Genomic DNA, 26,600 nt, shown 5'->3' on the forward strand with positions numbered 1-26,600 from the left:
TTGGGTGCTTCTGTGCTCCACAACCTCCCTGGAGGTGTTCAGGACCAGGTTGGATGAGGCCTTGAGCAACCTGTTCTAGTGGGAGGTGTCCCTGCCTATATCAGGGGGTTGGAACTGGCTGAGCTTTGAGGTCCCTTCCAACCTAAACCATTCTCTGATTCTCTGTGTGGATGCTCTCCAAAATTCGGGCAGAGACCTCCCAGCAGTGCAGTAAGAAGTCTGAAGAGGGTCGAGGTGAGTCTGAGCATTATGGGCTGTTTTGGGCAAGCCAGCCCAGGTCCTCAGTTAGAGCTCCACTGCCTGACATCCTCTGGTTCAGGTGCATGGAAGCTGCCACGACTCACAGCAAACAGCAGCAGTTCATCAGGTCTGCCCTCAGCCTTTCACAGCCACCTGCAGGGCTGGAAAAATCCATTTTTGGAAGGACAAATGCAGTAAGCAAACAAATCCCAACTGACCCTGCCAAACGACTCTGTTTCTAGTAAGGTTTTCATGTACCCCAAGTCTTTGCCAGCTCCCCTGAGCATCCTGAGCCAAGCTGTGCTTCAGCAGCGTTTGTGAGTTGGGCTCCAAGGTGGTGAGGGAGGCCTCTTTTGTGCATGCAAATCACCTGGGAGGTGATAATTGCATCAAGAACTGAGGAATGTCTCAACAAAGATAAGCAGAGTGAATGTATTGCCCCAGGGCTGAGGAGAAGACCTAGAGTCACAGAATCAGTCAGGGCTGGAAGGGAGCACAAGGAGCAGCCAGTGCCAACCCCCCTGCCATGCCCAGGGACACCCTACCCTAGAGCAGGCTGCACACAGCCTCAGCCAGCCTGGCCTCAAACACCTCCAGCCATGGGGCCTCAACCCCCTCCCTGGGCAACCCATTCCAGCCTCTCACCACTCTCCTGCTCAACAACTTCCTCCTCACCTCCAGCCTCACTCTCCCCACCTCCACCTTTGCTCCATTCCCCCCACTCCTGACACTCCCTCACAGCCTCAAAAGTCCCTCCCCAGCTTTTCTGTAGCCCCCTTCAGATGCTGGAAGGCCACAAGAAGGTCCCCTGGGAGCCTCCTCTGCTCCAGCCTGCACAGCCCCAACTCTTTCAGTCTGTGCTCACAGCAGAGCTGCTGCAGCCTCTCAGCATCCTCCTGGCCCTGCTCTGGGCACACTCCAGCATCCAGTCACTTCCAGGACCTTGCTGAGGCACAGCCTCCACTTTCATTTAAAGAGAATCTGTAAGCAGCAAGGGATCCAGTGCTGCATTTGCATACAGATATCCTCATTTCCCTCTCAACCAGGGAAGGACTAAGACAAAGCACCTCACAGATCAAGCTCTTGCCTCTGAGGAGGAAGAAGCCTCTGGTGTGCATCCTGCACAGTCTACCTAATTAATGAATTATTTCCTTTTTTATCTGCACTGAACTGAGCCATTCTCATATTTCACTCTCAGCAGAGCTCTGGTGGTTTGGGTTTTCTGGCTGGCAGAAGGCTGGCAGCAGGTGAGTTATGTGCCCAGCAGAGTAAATGCAGGGTGATCAGAGGGAAGAAGCTTTTGCACTCCCTATTCAGAACTGTGACTGCTGGCTCCTGGTGCTGGTCGATGCCAGAACTGCCACCCACTTACAGAGGAGCCCTTGAAGCACTAACTGGCCACCAAGGGCCACCTTAGGCTTCCCCATGCCTGTGCCCAGGACTCCCAGAATCACAGAATTAATCAGGTTGGAAAAGAACTTTGAGATCATCAAGTCCAACCTATCACCCAGCATTGTCTGATCAACCAAAACATGGCACCAAGTGCCACATCCAGTCCCTTTTTAAACACTGCCAGGGACGGCGACTCCACCACCTCCCCGGGCAGCCCATTCCAGTGTCCAATGACTCTCTCAGGGAAGAACTTTCTCCTCACCTCCAGCCTAAATCTCCCCTGGCACAGCCTGAGGCTGTGTCCTCTTGTTCTGGTGCTGGCCACCTGAGAGAAGAGAGCAACCTCCTCCTGGCCACAACCACCCCTCAGGTAGCTGTAGACAGCAATAAGGTCTGCCCTGAGCCTCCTCTTCTCCAGGCTAACCAATCCCAGCTCCCTCAGCCTCTCCTCGTAGGGCTGTGCTCAAGGCCTCTCCCCAGCCTCGTTGCCCTTCTCTGGACATGCTCAAGCATCTCAATGTCCCTCCTAAACTGGGGGGCCCAGAACTGAACACAGCACTCAAGGTGTGGTCTAACCAGTGCAGAGTCCAGGGGCAGAATGACCTCCCTGCTCCTGCTGGCCACACCATTCCTGATGCAGGCCAGGATGCCACTGGCTCTCTTGGCCACCTGGGTACACTGCTGGCTCATGTTCAGGTGGGTATCAATCAGCACCCCCAGATCCCTCTCTGTCTGGCTGCTCTCAGCCACTCTGACCCCAGCCTGTATCTCTGCATGGGGTTGCTGTGGCCAAAGTGCAGCACCCTGCACTTGGAGCTATTGAAGCCATCCCCTTGGACTCTGCCCATCTGTCCAGGTGGTCAAGGTCCTGCTGCAGAGCCCTTCTGCCCTCCAACCCAGCCACATCTGCCCCCAGCTTGGTGTCACCTGCACACTTGCTGATGACTGACTCCATGCCCTCATCCAGATCATCTATGAAGATGTTAAAGAGGATGGGGCCCAGCACTGATCCCTGAGGGACACCACTAGTGACAGCTGCCAGCTGGATGTGGCACCATTCACCACCACTCTCTGGGTCCAGCCCTCCAGCCAGTTCCTAACCCAGCACAGAGTGTTGCCATCCAAGCCATGGGCTGACAGCTTAGCCAGCAGTTTGCTGTGGGGGACAGTGTCAAAGGCCTTGCTGAAGTCCAGACAGACCACATCCACAGCCTCCCCACATCCACCAAGCAGTCACCTGATCATAGAAGGAGATCAGATTAGAAAGGCAGGATCTGCCCTTCCTAAACCCATGCTGGCTGGACCTGAGCCCTTTGCCATCCCTCAGGTGTGCAGTTATCACCCCCAAGCTAACCTGCTCCATCAGTTTCCCTGGCACTGAGGTCAGGCTGACAGGTCTGTGGATCATCCAGTCCAACCCAAAATCCTAAGAGAGAAGTGAAGTAATGTTCAGACAAATGCCCAGATGTTGCTTTGGTGGCAGCAGGTGGAACCCATCCACCTCTGCAGCAGCATAGAGGAGGAAAATAACTCTGCTTTTACCAGTGGGGTCCTGGGGGGCATTAAAAAGAGTGTGTCCAGCAGATCCAAGGAGGTTCCCTTCCTCCTCTAATCTGCCCTAGAGAGGCCACATCTGGAATATTGCATCCAGCTCTGGGCTTCCCAGTTCAGGAGGTACAGGGATCTGCTGGAGAGAGTCCAACAGAGGGCTGCAAGGATGCTGAAGGGCCTGGAGCACTGCCTGAGGAGGAGAGGCTGAGAGCCCTGGGGCTGCTTAGGCTGCAGAGGAGAAGGCTGAGAGGGGATCTGGGCAATGTCTATCAATAGCTGAGGGCTGGGGGGCAGGGAGGAAGGGACAGGGACAGCCTCTGCTCACTTGTGCCCTGGCACAGGACAAGGAGGATGGAAACTGCAGCACAGGAAGCTGCAGCTCAGCATGAGGAAGAACTTCTTGAGTGTAAGAGTCCCAGAGCCCTGGCACAGGCTGCCCAGAGAGGCTGTGGAGTCTCCTTCTCTGGAGCCCTGTCTGGATGTATTCCTGTGTGCCCTGTGCTGGATTCTCTGCTCCTGCTCTGGCAGCAGGAGGTTGGCCTGGAAGATCTCTTTGGGTCCCTTTCAACCCCTGACATCCTCTGAGCCTCTAATAACAGCAGCAAGGACAATACTGCTCATAATGACCACGCCAGGAGCTACAAGGAGCACATCAGTCATTAACAAAGATCTTTTGTGATCCTAACTCAAGCAGACAGAGGAACCCTGAAGCCAGCAACTTCCACAGGCATCTGTAAGCAGTAATAGAGCACTCTGGAGTTACAACAGCTTCATTTTCCCCTGCCTTCTTTCGCCCTACAGTCAAGATGTGAACTGAAATTGCTATGAGAAAAGGAGTCCAGAAGAGAAACTGCTAAGCTTACTCTAACTCAACACACTGAGTTCAAAAGGCACTGATGGTTTCTCTTGAAGTCCATGAGCTACCCTCTGGGAATGTTCTACTGCAGTGCTCCCAAGACAACCTAATGTGATAAAGAGAGGTCCCTGTGTCTGTGGGAAGTCAACCCTCTGGCTTTACTTACACTGGGGGTTCCATTTATAGCTGAGACCATGCATGGCACAGGCTGCAGCCTGCCTGTGGGCTGAAAGACTCTTGTGCTCTGTTAATTCCAGGTGTCTTTTCAGCCCCACTGAACCCAAGAGAGATCCATTTAAGCACTCTCCTGAAATCTCTGTGCTCACTGCCTGAGCTCCCCATCAGGGGCTCTTCTCATTGCCAGAGAGCTGATTTAACCATGGAATGGCTCAGGTTGGAAGGGATCTCAGAGATCATCTACTGCAAAGCCCCTGCCATGAGCAGGGATGCCTCTCAACTAGACTCAGCTGCTCAAGGTCTCCTCCAGCCTGGCCTTGAACACCCCCAGGCAGGAGGCAGCCACAGCCTCCCTGGGCAGCCTGTTCCAATCTCACCACTCTCACACTGAAGAGCTTCTTCCTCAGCTCCAGTCTAACCCTGCTCTGCCTCAGCTTCAAACCATTGCCCCTTGGCCTGGCTCTGGACACCCTTAGTCCCTCTCCAGCCTTCCTGCAGGCTCCCTTCAGGTACTGGCAGCAGCTCTGAGCTGCCCCTGGAGCCTTCTCTTCTCCATGCTGCACACCCCCAGCTCCCTCAGCCTGTGCTCACAGCAGAGCTGCTCCAGCCCTTGGATCACCTTTGTAGCCTCCTCTGGACTCACTGCAGCAGCTCTGAGTCCTTCTTGTGCTGGGGACAGCAGCACTGGAGGCAGGATTGGAGGTGAGGTCTCAGCAGAGCAGAGTCAAGGGGCAGAATCCTCTCTCTTGCCCTGCTGCCCACACTCCTGTTGGTTGTGTTCTCCAGATGTCACCTCCTGTTCTTCTGCCAGACCTTCCTCAGGGGTTTACTTAGTAGGTTCTATGGAGGAGTCTGAACTGGACCCTTCCTGCAGAGGGCAAGTGAGTGGATAAGTGGTGAATCTAGGTCCAGGTTTCTACAGCACTGCCACCACTGTGCAGCCACAGAAGTAAGCCCAGGAGACAGCAGTAAGTCACATTCAGTTTATTCACTGTCAGAGCTTGTTCTGAGGAACTCAGAGAAGTGATGCTGTGTGCTTGATGGTGCTGAACTCTACTGTCTGAGTTCTGCTGTGCTTGTGCAAAGTCTTCTTACCTCCTAAAGTACTCACAGCTTGGCATCATCTTCAAAGTGAGCAAAGCTGCAAGTCACAAATGGCTTGTGGTAATCAGGAGTTTCAGTGGCACTGGAAAACCTTGGTCAGTAAATCTGCTCTGGCTGGCAATCCTTGACACCTCTTCCTTCATTACAAGTCCTGTGAGGAGGGACTGGGAGCTGAAGGAGCTGGGGGTGTGCAGCCTGCAGCAGAGGAGGCTCAGGGCACAGCTCATTGCTGCCTGCAGCTGCCTGGTGGGGTTGGGCTCTGCTGCCAGGCAGCCAGCACCAGAAGAAGGGGACACAGCCTCAGGTTGCATTTTGGTCATGCTCATGATCAAAGGCTTGGCTCTGTCTGGCTAAAAATGCAGAGATGGGTTTAGGTTCTTAGGAGAACACTGCTCAGGCCCTGAGCTGACACTTTCATCCAGGGTCAGTCATTTGCTTCCTGCTGGTCTGGAAGAAAGTGGTGATGTCTCTTCTCCAAGGCAGCCAGCACCAGAAGAAGGGGACACAGCCTGGAGCTGTGCCAGGGCAGGTCTAGGCTGGATGTTAGGAGGAAGTTGTTGACAGAGAGAGTGATTGGCATTGGAATGGGCTGCCCAGGGAGGTGGTGGAGTGGCCGTGGCTGGAGGTGTTGCAGCCAAGCCTGGCTGGGGCACTTAGTGCCATGGTCTGGTTGGTTGGGCAGGGCTGGGTGCTAGGTTGGACTGGATGAGCTTGGAGCTCTCTGCCAACCTGCTTGAGTCTAGGATTCTATGATTCAATCTGTACCAGGGTAGGTTCAGGCTGGATGTTAAGAGGAAGTTGCTGGCAGAGAGAGTGATTGGCATTGGAATGGGCTGCCCAGGGAAGTAGTGGAGTGGCCGTGGCTGGAGGTGTTTCAAAGGAGGCTGGATGAGGCACTCAGTACCAGGGCTCAGTTAATCAGCAGGTGCTGGGTGATAGGTTGGACTCAGTGATCTCAAAGGTCTTTCCAACCTGATTGATCCTGTGCTGTACCAATGACTCCATCCTTCTTGCACACAGCCTTTCTGAGCTGTCACCCAGAGGTGAGTGAGGAGGCTCTTTGCAAGCTGCCTCAGCAGTTGGGTGGTTTAAACTCGTATGATTTGCTCACCTAACTGAAGAGAGTCTGAAGCATGAGTTGGAGAAAGGAGGTGGGATAAGGTCCTGAACTGCAGGAACCAACTTGGATTGGTGCATGGTGGGGAGGAGTTAGAGAATCACAGAACTGCTCAGGTTGGAGCAAGGAGGGGGCAGCCTCTGCTCCTAGGTGGCAAGAGAGAGGAGCAGAGGAGATGGTTCCAAGCTGTCCCAGGGGAGGCTCAGGCTGCATGTCAGAAAATATTCACAGCCATTGGAATGGTCTGCTCAGGGCAGTGCTGGAGTCCCCATCCCTGGGGGTATTTGAGCAGTGAGTGATGCTGCTGCTTAGGGGACACAATTTAGTGTTGTCCTGCAGTGCTGGGTGGAAGGTTGGACTGGGTGAGCTTTGGGGTCCCTTCTAACCAGACCTCCTGTGATTACAACTCTCCAGCTGGCTGTGCACTCACCTTCTCCCACTTCCAGCCAAACCAGCTTCTTCCAGCTCAGCTGTGAGAATCTCCTAACATCAAAAGGTTTGCTGAGATGCAGAGGTGATGTCTGCTGGGTGACATCCACGAGGCCTCTTAGCCTGCTAGAGAAGGCAAATCAGCTGAATTCAGTGCAGTGGTAAGCCCACAGTGGTGTTGCTTCTGTCAGTCAAATCTGAAGTGCTCATGAGGAGACTGTTCTTAAATCTCAGAGTCCAGCTAGAAACTCTTCCCATGGCCTTCCTGCCCTGGAAAGGCATAAGCTGTGCTTGCTCTCTCCCTGCCTTGTGAGCTCAGGCTAATCTCAGCAGTTCTGCAGAGATCATTGCTAGCAGGTCTGGTGTCAGCTAAGCCTGATGGAGTTTACCTATCAGAGAGCATTTATCTCACTCAAGAAATTCTCTGGCCTGCTGTCTCTTGTGACAGCCATGCCCTGTGATAGCTGTGTCTTGTAGGAGCTGTGTTCCTACACCTGATGGTTCCTGGGATCAGATTAGGATGACTTGGAAGTGGGAACCAAAGCAGTGAAAAGCCTTCTTTCTTCCCCAGCAAATCAAGAGAGGTTTTCCTCTCCCTCTGCTCTGCCCTGATGAGGCCACGTCTGGAATATTGTGTCCACTTCTGGGCTCCTCAGTTCTAGAAGGACCTCAGGGAACTGATTGAGAGAGTCCATTGCAGAGATGCTGCAGGCAGTGAACATCTCCTGTAAGGACAGGCTGAGGGAGCTGGGGCTGGAAGCTGGCAGCAGAGGAGCCTGAGGGCTGCCCTCAGTGCTGTGCTCAAGCTGTGCAGGGCAGTGTCAGGAGCACAGAGCCAGGCTCTGCTCAGGGCTGGCCAAGGGCAGCACAAGGGGCACTGGGTGCCAGCTGCAGCAGAGGAGCTGCCCTGGGAACAGGAGGGAAACTTTCAGTGTGAGGGTGCTGGAGCCTGCAGCAGGCTGCCCAGAGAGGTTGTGCAGTTGTCTCCTCTGGAGCCTTTCCAACCCCACCTGGATGTGTTCCTGTGTGAGCTGCCCTGGGTGATGCTGCTCTGGCAGGGGGTTGGACTGGCTGAGCTGCTGAGGTCCCTGCCAACCCCTGCCAGCCTGTGTTTCTGTGGTGTTCTGGGACATTCTGTTTTCAGCTGTCTTCTCCTCATTTTCCTGTTTGTTAGTCCCCTTCCTAGTTCTGCAGAGCAGCCTTTCAGCCAGGCTGTGCCCTGCCGTGCTGAGCACTCCTCTGCCCTGCAGTGAGCCCTCTTCACTTCCAAGCAGTAGGAGTGTTTTGTTCGGATTGGTTTTAAATCACTGCTCTGGGCTCTCCCTGCACTCCCCTCCTGGCTGGCCCTTGACAGTCCACTTCAGCTGAATCGCTTCACAGCACATCCTTGTGTTTAACCCACTTGCTGCATCTCAGAGCCCAGGCCTCTTTGCCTGTGCAAGAGTCTCTGTGCCACAGGAAGGAGCACATCAGGTGCTGGGCTCAGACTGCCTCCGACTCCCATCCCCCCCAAGGCCTTAGCAGCTCACAGGAATCAGCTCATCATAGAATCAGGCAGGCTGGAAGAGAGCTCCAAGCTCAGCCAGCGCAACCTAGCACCCAGCCCTGCCCAACCAACCAGCCCATGGCACTAAGTGCCCCAGCCAGGCTTGGCTGCAACACCTCCAGCCACAGCCACTCCACCCCCTCCCTGGGCAGCCCATTCCAATGCCAATCACTCTCTCTACCAGCAACTTCCTCCTCACATCCAGCCTAGACCTGCCCTGCCACAGCTCCAGGCTGTGTCCCCTTCTTCTGGTGCTGGCTGCCTGGCAGCAGAGCCCAACCCCACCTGGCTACAGCCTCCCTGCAGGCAGCTGCAGGCAGCAATGAGCTCTGCCCTGAGCCTCCTCTGCTGCAGGCTGCACCCCCCCCAGCTCCCTCATGGCCTCATATCATAGAATCATAGAATCAACCAGGTTGGAAGAGACCTCCAATCTCAGCCAGTCCAACCTATCCCCCAGCCCTATCCAGTCAACCAGACCATGGCACTAAGTGCCTCCTCCAGTCTTCTCTTGAACACCTTCAGGGACGGTGCCTCCACCACCTCCCTGGGCAGCCCATTCCAATGCCAACCACTCTCTGTGAAGAACTTCCTCCTAACATCCAGCCTATACTTTCCCTGGCACAACTTGAGACTGTGTCCCCTTGTTCTGTTTCCTCTTCCAGCACAGCAGCTCCTCTTTGATCATCTGTCAGATTCCTGTCCCCAGCTGCACTTCTGCCATGCCAATGACCCTAGGCTACAGTACTGGTTTGTCACAGCCTCCAAGCTCTTGGTTCTCATCGATTTTAGCTTTCTGCAACGCAACAAACGGTGCTAAAGTGCTTTAGACTCTGAAAGAGCAGGGGGAAAGCTGCTGCTGGCAGTGGTGGGAGAACCTCAGGAGCAAAAGGAGGGAAGTTTGGTTTCGTTTTCCTGATGCTACTTGGAGCAGAAGTAGGATGCTCCTACTTGGAGAAGAGGTCTGCCCTGTTTACACAAAGGCAGCGAGGTTGACTGCAGTCTTACTCACATACTGCAGCTGTGGAGTCACAGAACCACAGCATTAACCAGCTTGCAAAAGACCTCTAGGATCACCCAGTCCAACCTACCACCTAACACCTTCCAACTAACTAACCCATGGCACTAAGTGCCTCATCCTTCTATGATCAGGTGACTGCTTGGTGGCTGTGGGGAGCCTGTGGCTGTGCTCTGTCTGGACTTCAGCAAGGCCTTTGACACTGTCCCCCACAGCACACTGCTGGCTAAGCTGTCAGCCCATGGCTTGGATGGCAACACTCTGTGCTGGGTTAGGAACTGGCTGGAGGGCTGAGCCCAGAGAGTGGTGGTGAATGGTGCCACATCCAGCTGGCAGCTGTCACTAGTGGTGTCCCTCAGGGATCAGTGCTGGGCCCCATCCTCTTTAACATCTTCATAGATGATCTGGATGAGGGCATGGAGTCAGTCATCAGCAAGTGTGCAGATGGCACCAAGCTGGGGGCAGATGTGGCTGGGTTGGAGGGCAGAAGGGCTCTGCAGCAGGACCTTGACCACCTGCACAGATGGGCAGAGTCCAATGGGATGGGGTTCAATAGCTCCAAGTGCTGGTGCTGCACTTTGGCCACAGCAACCCCATGCAGAGATACAGGCTGGGGTCAGAGTGGCTGAGAGCAGCCAGACAGAGAGGGATCTGGGGGTGCTGATTGATACCCACCTGAACATGAGCCAGCAGTGTGCCCAGGTGGCCAAGAGAGCCAGTGGCATCCTGGCCTGCATCAGGAATGGTGTGGCCAGCAGGAGCAGGGAGGTCATTCTGCCCCTGTACTCTGCACTGGTTAGACCACACCTTGAGTGCTGTGTTCAGTTCTGGGCCCCCCAGTTTAGGAGGGACATTGAGATGCTTGAGTGTGTCCAGAGAAGGGCAACGAGGCTGGGGAGAGGCCTTGAGCACAGCCCTACGAGGAGAGGCTGAGGGAGCTGGGATTGGTTAGCCTGGAGAAGAGGAGGCTCAGGGGAGACCTTATTGCTGTCTGCAACTACCTGAGGGGAGGTTGTGGCCAGGAGGAGGTTGCTCTCTTCTCTCAGGTGGCCAGCACCAGAACGAGAGGACACAGCCTCAGGCTGTGCCAGGGGAGATTTAGGCTGGAGGTGAGGAGAAAGTTCTTCCCTGAGAGAGTCATTGGACACTGGAATGGGCTGCCCGGGGAGGTGGTGGAGTCGCCGTCCCTGGAGCTGTTCAAGGCAGGACTGGACGTGGCACTTGGTGCCATGGTCTGGCCTTGAGCTCTGTGCTAAAGGGTTGGACTTGATGGTCTGTGAGGTCTCTTCCAACCCTGATGATACTGTGGTACTGTGATACTGTGATCCATGCTCCTTTTAAACACCCCCAGGCACAGCAACTCCCCCCCAGCCTGGGCAGCCCATTCCAATGCCAATCTCTCTTGCTGTGAAGAACTTCTTCCTAGCACCCAGGCAGGAAAGAGTCTCTGCCAGAGGCTGTGTCCAGAGGTTTTTTCCTGTATAGTTTGTCACAGCCTGAACCTTTTCCCTTCTCCTTCTCTGCAGATTATCAATTCAGTGGTTCTGATGATTCTGCTGAGTGCCCTGACTGACCCTGACCAGTACCACCTCACCAGTGCTGAATTAGGAGGGGAATTCGAGTTCATGGATGATGCCAGTAAGTACAACCTGCCTGAATACCAGCACTCACTGCTCTGGCATTCCCCTACCTGCCTCACCAGTTCAGCAGCTACTGCTTCACCTTGCTGTCTTGCAGGTGCACTTCTGTTGTCCAAGCTGTATTCATGGCACCAGTTTAAACTGGTTGCAGGATTGGCAGGGGTGGAAAGGACCTCAAGGATCATCCAGTTCCAACTCCCCTGCCATGGGCAGGGACACTTTTCCACCAGACACATCTGGGTCGAGGCAATGCCAAGCACCAATGCAGGCTGGGCAGTGAGGGGCTGGAGAGCAGCCCTGAGGAGAGGGACTTGGGGGTGCTGCTGGAGGAGAAGCTCAACAGGAGCCAGCAGTGTGCACTTGCAGCCCAGAGAGCAAGCAGAGCCTGGGCTGCAGCAGCAGCAGTGTGGCCAGCAGGGCCAGGGAGGGGATTCTGCCCCTCTGCTCTGCTCTGCTGAGACCCCACCTGGAGTCCTGCATCCAGCTCTGGAGCCCCTGGGACAAGAGGGCTGTGGAGATGCTGGAGAGTGTCCAGAGCAGGGCCAGGAGGATGCTCAGAGGTTGCAGCAGCTCTACTGTGAGCACAGACTGAAAGAGTTTGGACTGTTCTTTCTCTCCTTCCTTCCTTCCTTCCTTCCTTCCTTCCTTCCTTCCTTCCTTCCTTCCTTCCTTCCTTCCTTCCTTCCTTCCTTCCTTCCTTCCTTCCTTCCTTCCTTCCTTCCTTCCTTCCTTCCTTCCTTCCTTCCTCCCTCCCTCCCTCCCTCCCTCCCCTTTCTTTCTTTCTTTCTTTCTTTCTTTCTTTCTTTCTTTCTTTCTTTCTTTCTTTCTTTCTTTCTTTCTTTCTTTCTTTCTTTCTTTCTTCCTCCCTTCCTCCCTTCCTCCCTTCCTCCCTTCCTCCCTTCCTCCCTTCCTCCCTTCCTCCCTTCCTCCCTTCCTCCCTTCCTCCCTTCCTCCCTTCCTCCCTTCCTCCCTTCCTCCCTTCCTCCCTTCCTCCCTTCCTCCCTTCCTCCCTTCCTCCCCTTCTCCCCTTCTCCCCTTCTCCCTTCCCTTCTTCCTTCCTCCCTCCCTCCCTCCCTCTCTCCCTCTCTCCCTTTCTCTAACTCTTTCATAGTTTCTATTCACAAGACTGTAGCATTCAGCCTTATTTTTCCCCCCAGCACTCTGAGACAAGGTCTCCTGCTCATGCCATGCTGCTCAGAACCACAGCAAAAGGCTCTAGGACTTGCCCTCATTCTTACTGAAACCAAAGAGCAGGAGAAGAAATAGCCCCAGCTAGGAGAGAAGTCATTGCACTGCTGCTGTGTTAGGGATGCTGGGTTAAGGATGCTGCTCTGCAGGAGGCCTTTTGTCCAGATGTGCCTTGAGGGTCTGTGTTTAATTAGGAATCACAGAATCATAGAATCAGGCAGGCTGGAAGAGAGCTCCAAGCTCATCCAGTCCAGCCTAGCACCCAGCCCTGCCCAACCAACCAGACCATGGCACTAAGTGCCCCAGCCAGGCTTGGCTTCAACACCTCCAGCCACGGCCACTCCACCACCTCCCTGGGCAGCCCATTCCAATGCCAATCACTCTCTCTGCCAGCAACTTCCTCCTCACATCCAGCCTAGACCTGCCCTGGCACAGCTCCAGGCTGTGTCCCCTTCTTCTGGTGCTGCTTGCCTGGCAGCAGAGCCCAACCCCACCTGGCTACAGCCTCCCTGCAGGCAGCTGCAGGCAGCAATCAGCTCTGCCCTGAGCCTCCTCTGCTGCAGGCTGCACACTCCCAGCTCCCTCAGCCTCTCCTCACAGGGCTCTGCTCCAGGCCCCTCCCCAGCCTTGCTGCCCTGCTCTCAACACCTTCCAGCACCTCAACATCTCTCTGCAGTGGAGGAGCCCAGAACTGGACACAGCACTCCAGGGGTGGCCTGAGCAGTGCTGAGCACAGAATCCTAGAATCAGTCAGGGTTGGAAAGGACCACAAGGAGCAGCCAGTTCCAACCCCCCTGCCATGAGCAGGGACACCTCACACTAGATCAGGCTGTCCAGAGCCTCATCTGGCCTGGCCTTAAATACCTCCAGGGATGAGGCTTCCAGGGATGAGACTTCCAGGGATTAGGCTTCCACCACCTCCAGGGATGAGGCTTCCACCACCTGCCTGGGCAACCTGTGCCAGGCTCTCACCACCCTCATGCTGAAGAACTTCTTCCTAACACCCAGTCTGAATCTACCCATTTCTAGCTTTATTCCATTCTCCACCAGTCCTACCACACCCTGACAACCTAAAAAGTCCCTCCCCAGCTTTCTTGTAGCCCCCCTCAAGATACTGAGAGGCCACAAGAAGGTCACCTTATTGCTCACAGCGATGGCTTGGAAGGGACCCAAGGAGGCATCCAGTCCAACTCCCTGCCAGAGCAGGACCACACAATCTAGCCTAGATCACAGAGGAACACATCCAGACAGGGCTTGAAAGGCTCCAGAGAAGGAGACTCCACAACCACCCTGGGCAGCCTGTGCCAGGGCTCTGGGACCCTTCCAGGCAAGAAGTTCCCCCTTGTGCTGAGCTGGAACCTCCTGTGCTGCAGCTTGCACCCATTGCTGCTTGTCCTATCCCAGGCAGCAGTGAGCAGAGCCTGTCCCCCCCTCCTGGCAGCCCTCAGATACTTAGAAACATTTATCAAATCCCCTCTGCAGACTAAGCAGCCCCAGGGCCCTCAGCCTCTCCTCATCAGCCATGCCCTCCAGTCCCCTCATCATCCTCGTATCCCTCCGCTGGACCCTCTCCAGCAGATCCCTGTCCCTCTGCAACTGGGGAGCCCAAAACTGAACACAGGGTTCAAGATGAGGTCTCAGCAGGGCAGAGAGAGGGGCAGGAGAACCTCCCTGGATCTGCTGCACACACTCCTGCTAATGCACCCCAGGCTGCCATTGGCCTTCCTGGCCAGCAGGGCACATTGCTGTGCCATGGGCAACTGTTAGCCACCAGCACCCCCAGGGCCCTCTCCTTGGGGCTGCTCTCCAGCAGTCACCTCCCAGCCTGGACTGCTGCAGTTTATTCTCCCTCCCCAGGTGCAGGACTCTGCACTTGTCCCTGTTGTACTCCATCTGGTTCCTCTGTGCCCAGCTCTGTTTCTTGCTGTGCTCTTGTGAAACATCAAACCACCTCCAGCTCCCAACTCAGGATCTTTTTATGTAACTGGCTAGAAGAAAGCAAGGCCCAGAGTAAGTGCAGATGGGCTCCTGGCTGGTTCTGACATATTAAAGCTGACTGCCTCATCCTAATGCTCAGAGATTAACCTTGGTAATGACTGTCTGCTGAGGGGGGTGGTTTATGGAGCTGACATCAGAGGGCTGCCAGTGCCCAAGGCTTAAACAGGGTAAGTCTGTTTTGTAATGCAGTAGCTGCCAGCCCCAGTGCATTGGGGATTTCCATCTCCACCTGCACACTGGATTTGCCAGGATTTCTTCTCTTAGTGGGGATTTTTTCTGTTCCTTTCATTGAGGCTTCTGAATTGGCTCCTGCAAGAGTTGACAAGGGATGGCTCCTGAGCCAGGAGACCTCCTCTCTGTTGGGTAAGGCAGCACTGCACAGGCAGCTCAGGGAGGAATGGGCACCTGAAGTAACCTCTTCAGAGGTTTAATTTGTTACCTGCTTCATCTTAGTCCTTCCCTGGCTGAGAGGGAAATGAGGATATCTGTATGCAAATGCAGCACTGGATCCCTTGCTGCTTTTAGATTCTCTTTAAATGAAAGTGGAGCCTGTGCCTCAGCAAGGTCCTGGAAGTGACTGGATGCTGCAGTGTGTCCAGTGCAGGGCCAGCAGGATGCTCAGAGTGTAAGTGCAGAGTAACCCCTTCAATGCCCCTCACAGCAGCACTCAGCACAGTGCTGAGTGAGCTCTGTTTTGGCCAGCTGCTAGCAAGAACAGCTCTGTCCTTAGTGCTTCCATCAGCTGTTCAGAGTGGTTAGCAGCAGCAGCAGCTCTAACCCTCTCTGGAGCAAGAGTTACATAAGCACATTTCCTTCCCCACTTCTTCTTTCTGCTCCTGGGCTGAATTTCAGGGGCTGAAGTTTTTATCATGCTGTATCTGTTCAGGGCCAGGAGGATGCTCAGAGGCTGCAGCAGCTCTGCTGTGAGCACAGACTGAAAGAGTTGGGGCTGTGCAGGCTGGAGCAGAGGAGGCTCCAAGGGGACCTTCTTGTGGCCTTGCAGCATCTGAAGTGGGCTCCAAAAAAGCTGGGGAGGGACTTTTGAGGCTGTGAGGGAGTGTCAGGAGTGGGGGGAATGGAGCAAAGGTGGAGGTGGGGAGAGTGAGGCTGGAGGTGAGGAGGAAGTTGTTGAGCAGGAGAGTGGTGAGAGGCTGGAATGGGTTGCCCAGGGAGGTGGTTGAGGCCCCATGGCTGGAGGTGTTTGAGGCCAGGCTGGCTGAGGCTGTGTGCAGCCTGCTCTAGGGTAGGGTGTCCCTGGGCATGGCAGGGGGGTTGGCACTGGCTGCTCCTTGTGCTCCCTTCCAACACTGATTCTGTGATGCTATGATTTATTCTTTGCCTCTGCCTGGTATATCAGCTCACTGAGTGCAGCTGGAGGAGGCTCCTGGCTTTTCCTGGCAGGAGCTGGCAGGAGAGCAGGGTTTAAATCTTCCTTTTTTTTGTTTTTCTTTTTTTCTCTAAGTGTGACTACATTTGCTCAAATCTGAGGAAATTAGATGAGAAATTAGACTGAGAGGGGATTTAATCAATGTTCCTGAATCTCTGAGGGCTGGGGGTCAGGAGGGGGGGACAGGCTCTGCTCACTGCTCCCTGGGACAGGACAAGCAGCAATGGATGGAAGCTGCAGCACAGGAGGTTCAGCTCAGCACAAGGGGGAACTTCTTGGCTGGAAGGGTCCCAGAGCCCTGGCACAGGCTGCCCAGAGAGGCTGTGGAGTCTCCTTCTCTGGAGCCTCTCCAGGCCTGTCTGGATGTGTTCCTGTGTGCCCTGAGCTAGATTGTGTGGTCCTGCTCTGGCAGGGGGCTTGGACTGGATGATCTCCTCGTGTCCCTTCCCACCCCTGATATCTGTGAGGCTGGGATCTCTGAGGTGCCTTCCACCCTGGGCCATGCTGTGATTTTCAATTCCAGATGCTCTTCTCTTCTCCTTCTTGCAATCTTCTTTTATGAGGAAATACTTCTGAGCTCTGGTGCAGTGTGCTGAGGTTCTTGGATGGAAAGCTGCTGAACTGCAGGGAGATACATCAACTCTTACACTAATGAAGGTCCCAAAGATGTTCTGTGGCTTGGACAGATTCACTCTGATATGGGCCAAGAACTGGCTGGAGGGCTGTGCCCAGAGAGTGGTGGTGGATGGTGCCACATCCTGGCACTGGTGGTGTGCCCCAGGGATCAGTGCTGGGCCCTGCTCAATAGCTTTGTTGATGATCTGGAGCAGGGGATTGAGTCCAGCAGCAGTAAGTTTGCAGATGACACCAAGCTAGGAGCAGCTGTGGAGCTGTTGGAGGGGAGCAGAGCCCTGCAGAGGGACCTGGCCAGGCTGGATGGGTGGGCAGAGGCCAAGGGGATGAGATTGAACAAGGCCAAGGGCAGGGTTCTGCACTTTGGCCACAACAACCCCAAGCAGCACTGCAGGCTGGGGCCAGAGTGGCTGAGAGCAGCCAGGCAGAGAGGGAGCTGGGGGTGCTGGAAGAGAGGAGCTGAAGAAGAAGCAGCAGTGCCCAGGTGGGCAGCAGAGCCAATGGCATCCTGGGCTGGCTCAGGAGCAGTGTGGGCAGCAGGACAAGACAAGGGAGGTTCTTGTGCCCCTGTGCTCAGCACTGCTCAGGCCACCCCTGGAGTGCTGTGTCCAGTTCTGGGCTCCTCCATTGCAGAGAGATGTTGAGGTGCTGGAAGGTGTTTGGAGAAGGGCAGAACCCTGCCCTTGGCCTTGTTCAGTCTCATCCCCTTGGCCTCTGCCCACCCATGCAGCCTGGCCAGGTCCCTCTGCAGGGCTCTCCTACCCTTCAACAGCTCCACAGCTGCCCCTAACTTGCTCTCATCTGTAAGATCACTGCTGCTGGACTCAATCCCCTATTCCAGACCATCAGGACTGTGCCCAGCACTGATCCCTAGGGCACACCACCAGTGCCAGCTGCCCACTGGCTGTGGCACCATTCACCACCACTCTCTGGGCCCTGCCCTCTGGCCATCTCCACCCTCTTCTCAGCCTGCCCTTTGAGATGCCCTGCATGAGGGGGATGGCCAAAGAGCTGAACCAAGCTGTCAGCTTCTCTGCAGTCACTGTGGTGTGTTTCTCTTGCAGATATGTGCATTGCCACAGCCATTTCTCTGCTCATGATTCTGATCTGTGCCATGGCCACGTATGGAGCATACAAGGTAATGAGCTGGGATCAGTGAAGCTGTGCCTCAGGCAAGCCACACAGCTCTGCAGGAACCAAATCCAGCCCAGTCCTTTCTGCCCCTTTCTTGCTCAGCTGAAAACAGAGAGGGGAAGTGAAGAAAGAAAAGGCTCAAAGGGGCTGCAGACCTCAAGTGCAGCCAGGAGAAGTGTCCAGTTGAGAGCATCTCTAGGGTCAGATATGAACCAGCTCTGAGCACACTCTGCCTTCAGAGAACTCAATCTTATACCCAGTACAATTGGATGCAAATCCCTCCAAGTGGGAGTTGGTTTTTTGTGTCCCACTCACTTCCCAAGTCCGTGCTCTGTCCCAGTATTAATCCTATTAAGGGGGTTGGGGGAGGGGGGGGGGGAAGTATCCTGTGGTCCTATTGTAATCAGCTGTGGGCCTTAGACCACACACACATCCCTGTAGCCCAGCAGCCAAACTGGCTTGAGTGGTTGAGTGTCCTGCTTGGTTTGGGTGATTTAACAGTGCCCTGTGTCAGATGTTCCTTAGCTTTCCCTGCAGGAAGACAAACCTCCTGCTGCTGCAAGCTTTGGCTGATGACTTTTCCTTTTCTTCCCCTGGTGTTATTTTCAGCAACATGCAGCTTGGATCATCCCCTTCTTCTGTTACCAGATCTTTGATTTTGCTCTCAACACGTTGGTTGCCATCAGTGTGCTCGTCTATCCCAGCACAATCCAGGACTACCTCCGCCAGCTGGTAAATCATTGGTGTTCACAAGCCTTGGGGGGCTTTAGGGCCAGCACCCAGGGCAAGCTGGCACTGTCTGTCCTCTATGTGTAGCCAACAGATTCCTGTTGTCTTCCTATGCAAGCCTTGAAAGGCCACAGGATGATTGAGGCTGGAAGAGACCTCTCAGATCGTTAGGTCCAGCCTATGTCCTAACACCATCACCACAGAATGATTGAGACTGGAAGAGACCTCTGAGATCATTAGGTCCAGCCTATGTCCTAACACCATCACCACAGAATGATTGAGGCTGGGACAGACCTCTCAGATCATTAGGTCCAGCCTGTGTCCTAACACCATCACCACAGAATGATTGAGGCTGGAAGAGACCTCTGAGATCATTAGGTCCAGCCTATGACCTAACACCATCACCACAGAATGACTGAGACTGGAAGAGACCTCTCAGATCATTAGGTCCAGCCTATGTCCTAACACCATCACCACAGGATGACTGAGGCTGGGACAGACCTCTGAGATCATTAGGTCCAGCCTATGTCCTAACACCATCACCACAGAATGATTGAGGTTGGAAGAGACCTCTGAGATCATTAGGTCCAGCCTATGTCCTAACACCATCACCACAGAATGATTGAGGTTGGAAGAGACCTCTGAGATCATTAGGTCCAGCCTATGTCCTAACACCATCACCACAGGATGACTGAGGCTGGAAGAGACCTCTGAGATCATTAGGTCCAGCCTATGTCCTAACACCACCACCTTGACCAGACCATGGCACTAAGTGACACATCCAAGCTCACCTTAAATACCTCCATGGATGGTGACTCCACCACCTCCTTGGGCAGTCCATTCCAGTGTCCAATTCCCCTTTCCATCAGAAAGTGTTTCCTAACATCCAACCTAACCTTGTGGAAGTGCTTCCTAGCATCCAACCTAAACCTCCCCTGGCAGAGCTTCAGGCCATGCTCTTTGTGCCTGGGAGAAGTGCCCAGCTCCCACCTGACTGCAGCGTCCCTTCAGGTAGTTGCAGAGTGTGATGAGGTCCACTCTGAGTCTCCTCTCCTCCAGGTTGAACAACCCCAGCTCCCTCAGCCTCTCCCTATCAGCCTCCCCCTCCACCCAGCTCCCTCAGCCTCTCCCCATCAGCCTCCCCCTCCATCCAGCTCCCTCAGCCTCTCCCCATCAGCCTCCCCCTCCACCCAGCTCCCTCAGCCTCTCCCCATCAGCCTCCCCCTCCACCCAGCTCCCTCAGCCTCTCCCCATCAGCCTCCCCCTCCATCCAGCTCCCTTAGCCTCTCCCCATCAGCCTCCCCCTCCATCCAGCTCCCTCAGCCTCTCCCCATCAGCCTCCCCCTCCACCCAGCTCCCTCAGCCTCTCCCCATCAGCCTCCCCCTCCACCCAGCTCCCTCAGCCTCTCCCCATCAGCCTTCCCCTCCACCCCCTCCCCAGTCTCGTTGCTCTCCTCTGGCCCCCTCCAGCCCCTCAATGTCTCTTGCAGTGAGGGCCCAGAGCTGCACACAGAGCTCAGGATGAGGCCTGCCCAGTGCCAGCACAGGGCAGAATGACAGCCCTGGTGCTGCTGGCCACACTGCTCCTGATACAGGCCAAGATGCCATTGGCCTTCCATGCCCCTGGGCACACTGCTGGCTCTTGCCCAGCTGCTGTCACCCAGCACTGCCAGGTCCCTCTCTGCCAAGCTGCCCCCAGGCACTCATCCCCAGTCTGCAGCTCTGTCTGCAGTAGGAGACAGTTACTGTCTACAGTAACTCCTACTGTAGCCAAAGGGTAGGAGCCTGCCCTTGGTCTTGTTGAACCTCATGCCACTGGCCTCAGCTCATTGACCCAGCCTGTTGGGTGTCCTCATAGAGTCATGGAATCAGGCAGGTTGGCAGAGAGCTCCAAGCTCAGCCAGCCCAACCTAGCACCCAGCCCTGCCCAACCAACCAGACCATGGCACTAAGTGCCCCAGCCAGGCTTGGCTTCAACACCTCCAGCCACGGCCACTCCACCACCTCCCTGGGCAGCCCATTCCAATGCCAATCACTCTCTGTGCCAACAACTTCCTCCTCACATCCAGCCTAGACCTGCCCTGGCACAGCTCCAGGCTGTGTCCCCTTCTTCTGTTGCTGGCTGCCTGGCAGCAGAGCCCAACCCCACCTGGCTACAGCCTCCCTGCAGGCAGCTGCAGACAGCAATGAGCTCTGCCCTGAGCCTCCTCTGCTGCAGGCTGCACACCCCCAGCTCCCTCAGCCTCTCCTCACAGGACTGTGCTCCAGACCCCTCCCCAGCCTTGCTGCCCTTCTCCAAACACCTTCCAGCACCTCAGCATCTCTCTGCAATGGAGGAGCCCAGAACTGGACACAGCACTCCAGGGGTGGCCTGAGCAGTGCTGAGCACAGGGGCAGAATGATGAGAGTCAGTTGATAAAGGCTTAGAGCAGAGGAATATGATCAAGGGCAGCTCAATTCCACAGCAAGTGGGTTGTGCAGGGAAGCTCATTTTCTGCCTCTGACAGGATTCCTGGCATCATCAATAAATACAGGCAGGGGCATAATGGACTTCTGTGAGGCATTTTGACTTCACAGCATGATGCTCAGAGCAACACTAAAGCACCAGGTCGATAAAGAGTGTATCAAATGGCTTGGCAGAGGTTAGCCAGCAGGCTGCAAAGGGTCCTGCTTAAGCTGACCATCTGCCAATGAGTTTCTATTTTGGGCAGGGAAAGGTCTTTAGGCAGCAGCAGTAGATTTCACTCTCTTCCTAGCTTCCATTAATAACCTTGGTACCCAAGGGGCCATTCACAGAGGCAGACATCAGCCCTGGGAGATCTTCCCCATGTTAACATTCACTGTGTAGGGGCAATGAGCCTTCTAGCAGGACATTGCAAGCAGGAGGATAGCTGAGCCCTCAAGACAGGAAGGACATAGACCTGATGGAGCAGGTCCAGAGGAGGGCCACAAAAGTGGTCAGAGTGCTGGAGCAGCTCTGCTATGAGGACAGGCTGAGGGAGCTGGGGGTGTGCAGCCTGGAGGAGAGAAGGCTCCAGGCAGACCTAACAGCAGCCTGCCAGTGCCTGAAGGGGCTGCAAGAAGGATGCAGAGGGACTGTTTGCAATGGGCTGCAGGGACAGGGCAAGGGCAATGGCTTCAAACTCAACCAGAGCTGATTTAGATGGGATGATAGGAACCAGTTCTGCACCATGAGAGTGCTGGAACACTGCACCAGGTTGCCCAGGGAGGTATTTGAGGCTCCATCCCTGGAGATACTCAAAGTGAGGCTCGACAGGGCTCTGAGCATCCTGCTCTGGTGGAGGCTGTCTGCTGATGCAGAGGGGTTGGACTGGGTGATATCTGAAGGTCCTTCCAACCTAACCTGTTCTGTGAGTATGCCATCCTCTGACATCTCCTACCCCTGCATGGCCCCAGACGAGCCAGGGGCAGTGCTTGTGACACTGCCCAGCAAAGTCCCTTTGAACCGAGCCTGTGGCTGACACAGAGCCTAGTGAAGAGCCCTAAGCATGGGCTGAGGGAGCACCTGAGCTCAGCCATCACTGTGTGTTGTGTTGCTAAATACAAACCACCACAAAGTAAACCACAGAATTACAGAATGGCTCAGGGAGATCTTCTGGAGGAGACCTCAGAGATCATCTCCTCCAACCTCCCCACTGTGGGCAGGGACACCTTGTCCAAATGGCCTTGAACACCCCCAGGCAGGAGGCAGCCACAGCCTCCCTGGGCAGCCTGTGCCAGACTCTCACCACCCTCACGCTGAATAACTTCTTCCTCAGCTCCACTCTAACCCTGCTCTGCCTCAGCTTCAAACCATTCCCCCTTGGCCTGGCTCTAGACACCCTCAGGAGAAGTCTCCCTGCAGCCTTCCTGCAGGATGCTTCAGGCTCTGGCAGCAGCTCTGAGGTGCCCCTGGAGCCTTCTCTTCTCCATGCTGCACACCCCCAGCTCCCTCAGCCTGTGCTCACAGCAGAGCTGCTCCAGCCCTTGCATCATCTTTGTGGCCTGCTCTGGACTCACTGCAGCAGCTCTGAGTCCTTCTTGTGCTGGGGACAGCAGCACTGGAGGCAGGATTGGAGGTGAGGTCTGAGCAGAGCAGAGCCTCTCTTGCCCTGCTGCCCACACTTCCCTTGCTGCAACTCAGGATAAAATTCCCCTTCTGGTCTGCATGAGTCTGGTTCCTAGCAAAACTGCACTTAGAATCACAGAACCAGTCAGGGCTGGAAGGGAGCACAAGGAGCAGCCAGTCCTAACCCCCCTGCCATGCCCAGGGACACCCTACCCTAGAGCAGGCTGCACACAGCCTCAGCCAGCCTGGCCTCAAACACCTCCAGCCATGGGGCCTCAACCCCCTCCCTGGGCAACCCATTCCAGCCTCTCACCACTCTCCTGCTCAACAACTTCCTCCTCACCTCCAGCCTCACTCTCCCCACCTCCACCTTTGCTCCATTCCCCCCACTCCTGACACTCCCTCACAGCCTCAAAAGTCCCTCCCCAGCTTTTTTTGTAGCCCCCTTCAGATGCTGGAAGGCCACAAGAAGGTCCCCTGGGAGCCTCCTCTGCTCCAGCCTGCACAGCCCCAACTCTTTCAGTCTGTGCTCACAGCAGAGCTGCTGCAGCCTCTGAGCATCCTCCTGGCCCTGAACAGATACAGCATGATAAAAACTTCAGCCCCTGAAATCCAGCCCAGGAACAGAAAGAAGAAGTGGGGAAGGAAATGTGCTTATGTAACTCTTGCTCCAGAGAGGGTTAGAGCTGCTGCTGCTGCTAACCACTCTGAACAGCTGATGGAAGCACTAAGGACAGAGCTGTTCTTGCTAGCAGCTGGCCAAAACAGAGCTCACTCAGCACTGTGCTGAGTGCTGCTATGAGGGGCATTGAAGGGGTTACTCTGCACTTACACCATCACAGGAAGGCTACAGTTATAGCTTGGGCTGGTTAATCACCCTGACAAAGACGCAGATCTGGCCTGGTTAAGCAATTAGACCTGCAAGGGGAAGGGGGGAGGTGTGTGGACGAAGTGCCTGCCTTCAGCTCTAATGAGGCACTGCTGCAGAGGAGAACAGCTCTGCCTGTGGACAAGGCTTTATTCTAGCTTGTGCCTTGCAGTCCTTCAGAACAATCTGGAACATCCATTTTTCAGGGCTGTGTTGTCTTCAAGCAGCAACAAGTAACAGCAAAACATCTTTAGAGGCTGTTTCTCAGCCACTGAGCCTAAAGCAGCCCAGCAGCATCTGCAGTAGGGAATGCAAAGCTGGGTGGGTGTCTTCTAGTGCTCTCCACCTGAAGTTTAAGTGGTCTCTTTGCCCTTCACAGGCTCACAGATGTCAGGGGTTGGAAGGGACCCAAGGAGATCATCCAGTCCAACCCCCCTGCCAGAGCAGGACCACACAATCTAGCTCAGGGCATACAGGGACACATTCAGACAGGCCTGGAAAGGCTCCAGAGAAGGAGACTCCACAGCCTCTCTGGGCATCCTGTGCCAGGGCTCTGGGACCCTTCCAGGCAAGAAGTTCCCCCTTGTGTTGAGCTGGAACCTCCTGTGCTGCAGCTTCCATCCCTTGCTGCTTGCCCTTAGAGCAGACTTATGCTGCTTAATTAAAGCAGCAGGGGGAAATCGTAGAACCAAGCAGGCTGGCAGAGAGCTCCAAGCTCAGTCAGCCCAACCTAGCACCCAGCCCTGCCCAACCAACCAGACCATGGCACTGAGTGCCCCAGCCAGGCTTCTCCTGAAGGGTTTTTGTTTTAAGCTGTTTCACATTACTGTTGTGGTCACCTCCCAGAGGAAGGAGTGGAGTGCCCTCCTTTGGCCAGATTCAAGACTCAGCTCACCAGGGTGCTGGCCCAGCTCACTTCAACTGTAGTTCACCTAGGAAGGCTGGAGCAGATGATCCCTGGGAGCTTCTTCCAACCTGGCATTCTGTGATGCTGTCTGACTGTAAACCGCTGGAGCCAGCCCCAAGCAGAAAGATTGTGACCACTCATCAGGACACCCCTTGAGTGCTGTGTCCAGTTCTGGGCTCCTCCATTGCAGAGAGCTGCTGAGGTGCTGGAAGGTGTTTGGAGAAGGGCAGCAAGGCTGGGGAGGGGCCTGGAGCAGAGCCCTGTGAGGAGAGGCTGAGGGAGCTGGGGGGGTGCAGCCTGCAGCAGAGGAGGCTGAGGGCAGAGCTCATTGCTGCCTGCAGCTGCCTGCAGGGAGGCTGTAGCCAGGTGGGGTTGGGCTCTGCTGCCAGGCATCCAGCACCAGAAGGGGACACAGCCTGGAGCTGTGCCAGGGCAGGTCTGCTCCACAACCTCCCTGGGCAGCCTGTGCCAGTGTCTCAACACCCTCACTGCAAACAACTCCTTCCTAACATCCACTTCCAATCTCCCCTCTGACACTTCAAACCCATTCCTCCTCCTCCTGGCATTCCCAGACCTTGCCAATAGTCCCTCCCCAGCCCTCCTGCAGCCCCCTGCAGACCCTGCAAGGCCACTCCAAGGGCTCCTCCAAGCCTTCTCCTCTCCAGCCTGCACAGCCCCAACTCTCTCAGCCTGGCCTCACAGCAGAGCTGCTGCAGCCCTCTCAGCATCTTGGTGGCCTCCTCTGCACTGCCTCCAACACTTCCTGTGCTGCTTGTGCTGGGGGCTCCAGAACTGCCCCCAGGGCTGCAGGTGGGGTGTGAGGAGAGCAGAGCCAAGGGGCAGAAGGTTCCCTGCTGCAAAGCTCCCAGAGATGCCCTTTGCCAGCCTGTGTCAGATGTGTGCCCAAAGGAAAGCAGAGAACACCCCACGTACAGAACAACCCCCTCAGCTTCCTGGGGACCCTTTGGCAGCTTGGTCTCAGAGCTCCTGTCCCAGCCAAGCTTTCTGAACCCGGTCACTGGTGTGAGAGCTTCTCCATCTGACAGCCCCCAGCGACCTCTGCAAGCACTGCACTAATGGAAATGCTCTTCAGTGACTGGTGAGGTTAACTTGGAGTCTTCTGCTTCTTTTTGTCTGTGCAGCCCTCCAACTTCCCCTACAAAGAAGAGATCATGTCTGTGAACCCTACGTGTCTGGTGGTGATTATCCTCCTCTTCATTAGCATCATTTTGGCTTTCAAGGTAAAGTGCATTACTGGGTGGAAAGTCTGATCTCAGGTCATGGGGGGGAATATCCCTTGCTGGCTTTAAAGGAGTTCCAGAGCAGGCAGGCTCACAGCTCTGCACAATCAAAGTGGTAGACACTCTGGGGGTAAAAAAAGGCAGACAGTCTCATAGATAAATGCATGGGCATAGAGGCCACAGCAGAGAAGTGTGGCTGAAACCCTTCTGCTATGGACACAGGTAGAGGGAGCTGGGGTTGTTCACCAAAGACAAGAGAAGATTCCAGGGGAACCTTCCAGTAACTGAAGGGAGAAGGCAGCCACAGCCTCCCTGGGCAGCCTGCTCCAGACTCACTCTCACACTGAAGAACTTCTTCCTCAGCTCCACTCTAACCCTGCTCTGCCTCAGCTTCAAACCATTCCCCCTTGGCCTGGCTCTAGACACCCTCAGGAGAAGTTCCTCTGCAGCCTTCCTGTAGCATCACTTCAGGGAGTGGCAGGCAGCTCTGAGGTCCTTCCTGGAGCCTTCTCTTCTCCATGCTGCACACCCCCAGCTCCCTCAGCCTCTCCTCATAGCTGAGCTGCTCCAGCCTTTGGCTCACAGGCTCAGAGGATGTCAGGGTTTGGAAGGGACCCAAGGAGATCATCCAGTCCGACCCCCTGCCAGAGCAGGACCACACAATCTAGCTCAGGGCACACAGGAACACATCCAGACAGGCCTGCAGAGGCTCCACAGAAGAAGACTCCACAGCCTCTCTGGGCAGCCTGTGCCAGGGCTCTGGGACCCTTCCAGGCAAGAAGTTCCCCCTTGTGCTGAGCTGGAACCTCCTGTGCTGCAGCTTCCATCCATTGCTGCTTGTCCTATCCCAGGCAGCAGTGAGCAGAGCCTGTCCCCCCTCCTGACCCCCAGCCCTCAGAGATTCAGATACATTTACCAAATCCCCTCTCAGTCTTCTCTTCTCCAGGCTAAGCAACCCCAGGGCCCTCAGCCTCTCCTCATCAGCCATGCCCTCCAGTCCCCTCATCATCCTCACAGCCCTCTGCTGGACCCTCTCCAGCAGATCCCTGTCCCTCTGCAACTGGGGGGCCCAAAACTGAAGGCAGAAGGCAGTGCTCAAGAGGAGATCTCAGCAGGGCAGATTAGAGGTGGAGGAGAACCTCCCTGGATCTGCTGAACACACTCTGCTTAGTGCACCCCAGGATCCCATTGGCCTTTTTGGCCACTAGGGCACATCATCCTAGTGGCCTCCTGGACTCACTCCAGCAGTTCTGTGTCCTTCTTCTGTTGAGGACAGCAAAACTGGAGGCAGGATTGGAGGTGAGGTCTCAGCAGTGCAGAGCCAAGGGGCAGAATCCCCTCTCCTGCCCTGCTGCCAGCACACAGCTGCCTGCTGGGCT

The 26,600-nt window shown here is 55.3% G+C and overlaps 1 protein-coding gene across 1 annotated transcript in view; it reads left to right on the forward strand.

The window, feature by feature from the left end:
- The window catches only part of LAPTM4B (lysosomal protein transmembrane 4 beta), a 60,590-nt gene that overhangs the window by 15,223 nt on the left and 18,767 nt on the right, over window positions 1–26,600 (forward strand). The window contains exons 2-5 of the mRNA XM_064154745.1: window positions 10,954–11,065; window positions 17,338–17,411; window positions 18,017–18,139; window positions 25,123–25,221. Of these exons, the coding sequence (XP_064010815.1) occupies window positions 10,954–11,065; window positions 17,338–17,411; window positions 18,017–18,139; window positions 25,123–25,221 (408 nt within the window). The remainder of the gene's footprint in view (window positions 1–10,953; window positions 11,066–17,337; window positions 17,412–18,016; window positions 18,140–25,122; window positions 25,222–26,600) is intronic.

The sequence above is a fragment of the Pogoniulus pusillus genome, chromosome 14 (genome assembly GCF_015220805.1).
Source record: "Pogoniulus pusillus isolate bPogPus1 chromosome 14, bPogPus1.pri, whole genome shotgun sequence".
NCBI classification, from domain to species: Eukaryota; Metazoa; Chordata; class Aves; order Piciformes; family Lybiidae; genus Pogoniulus; species Pogoniulus pusillus.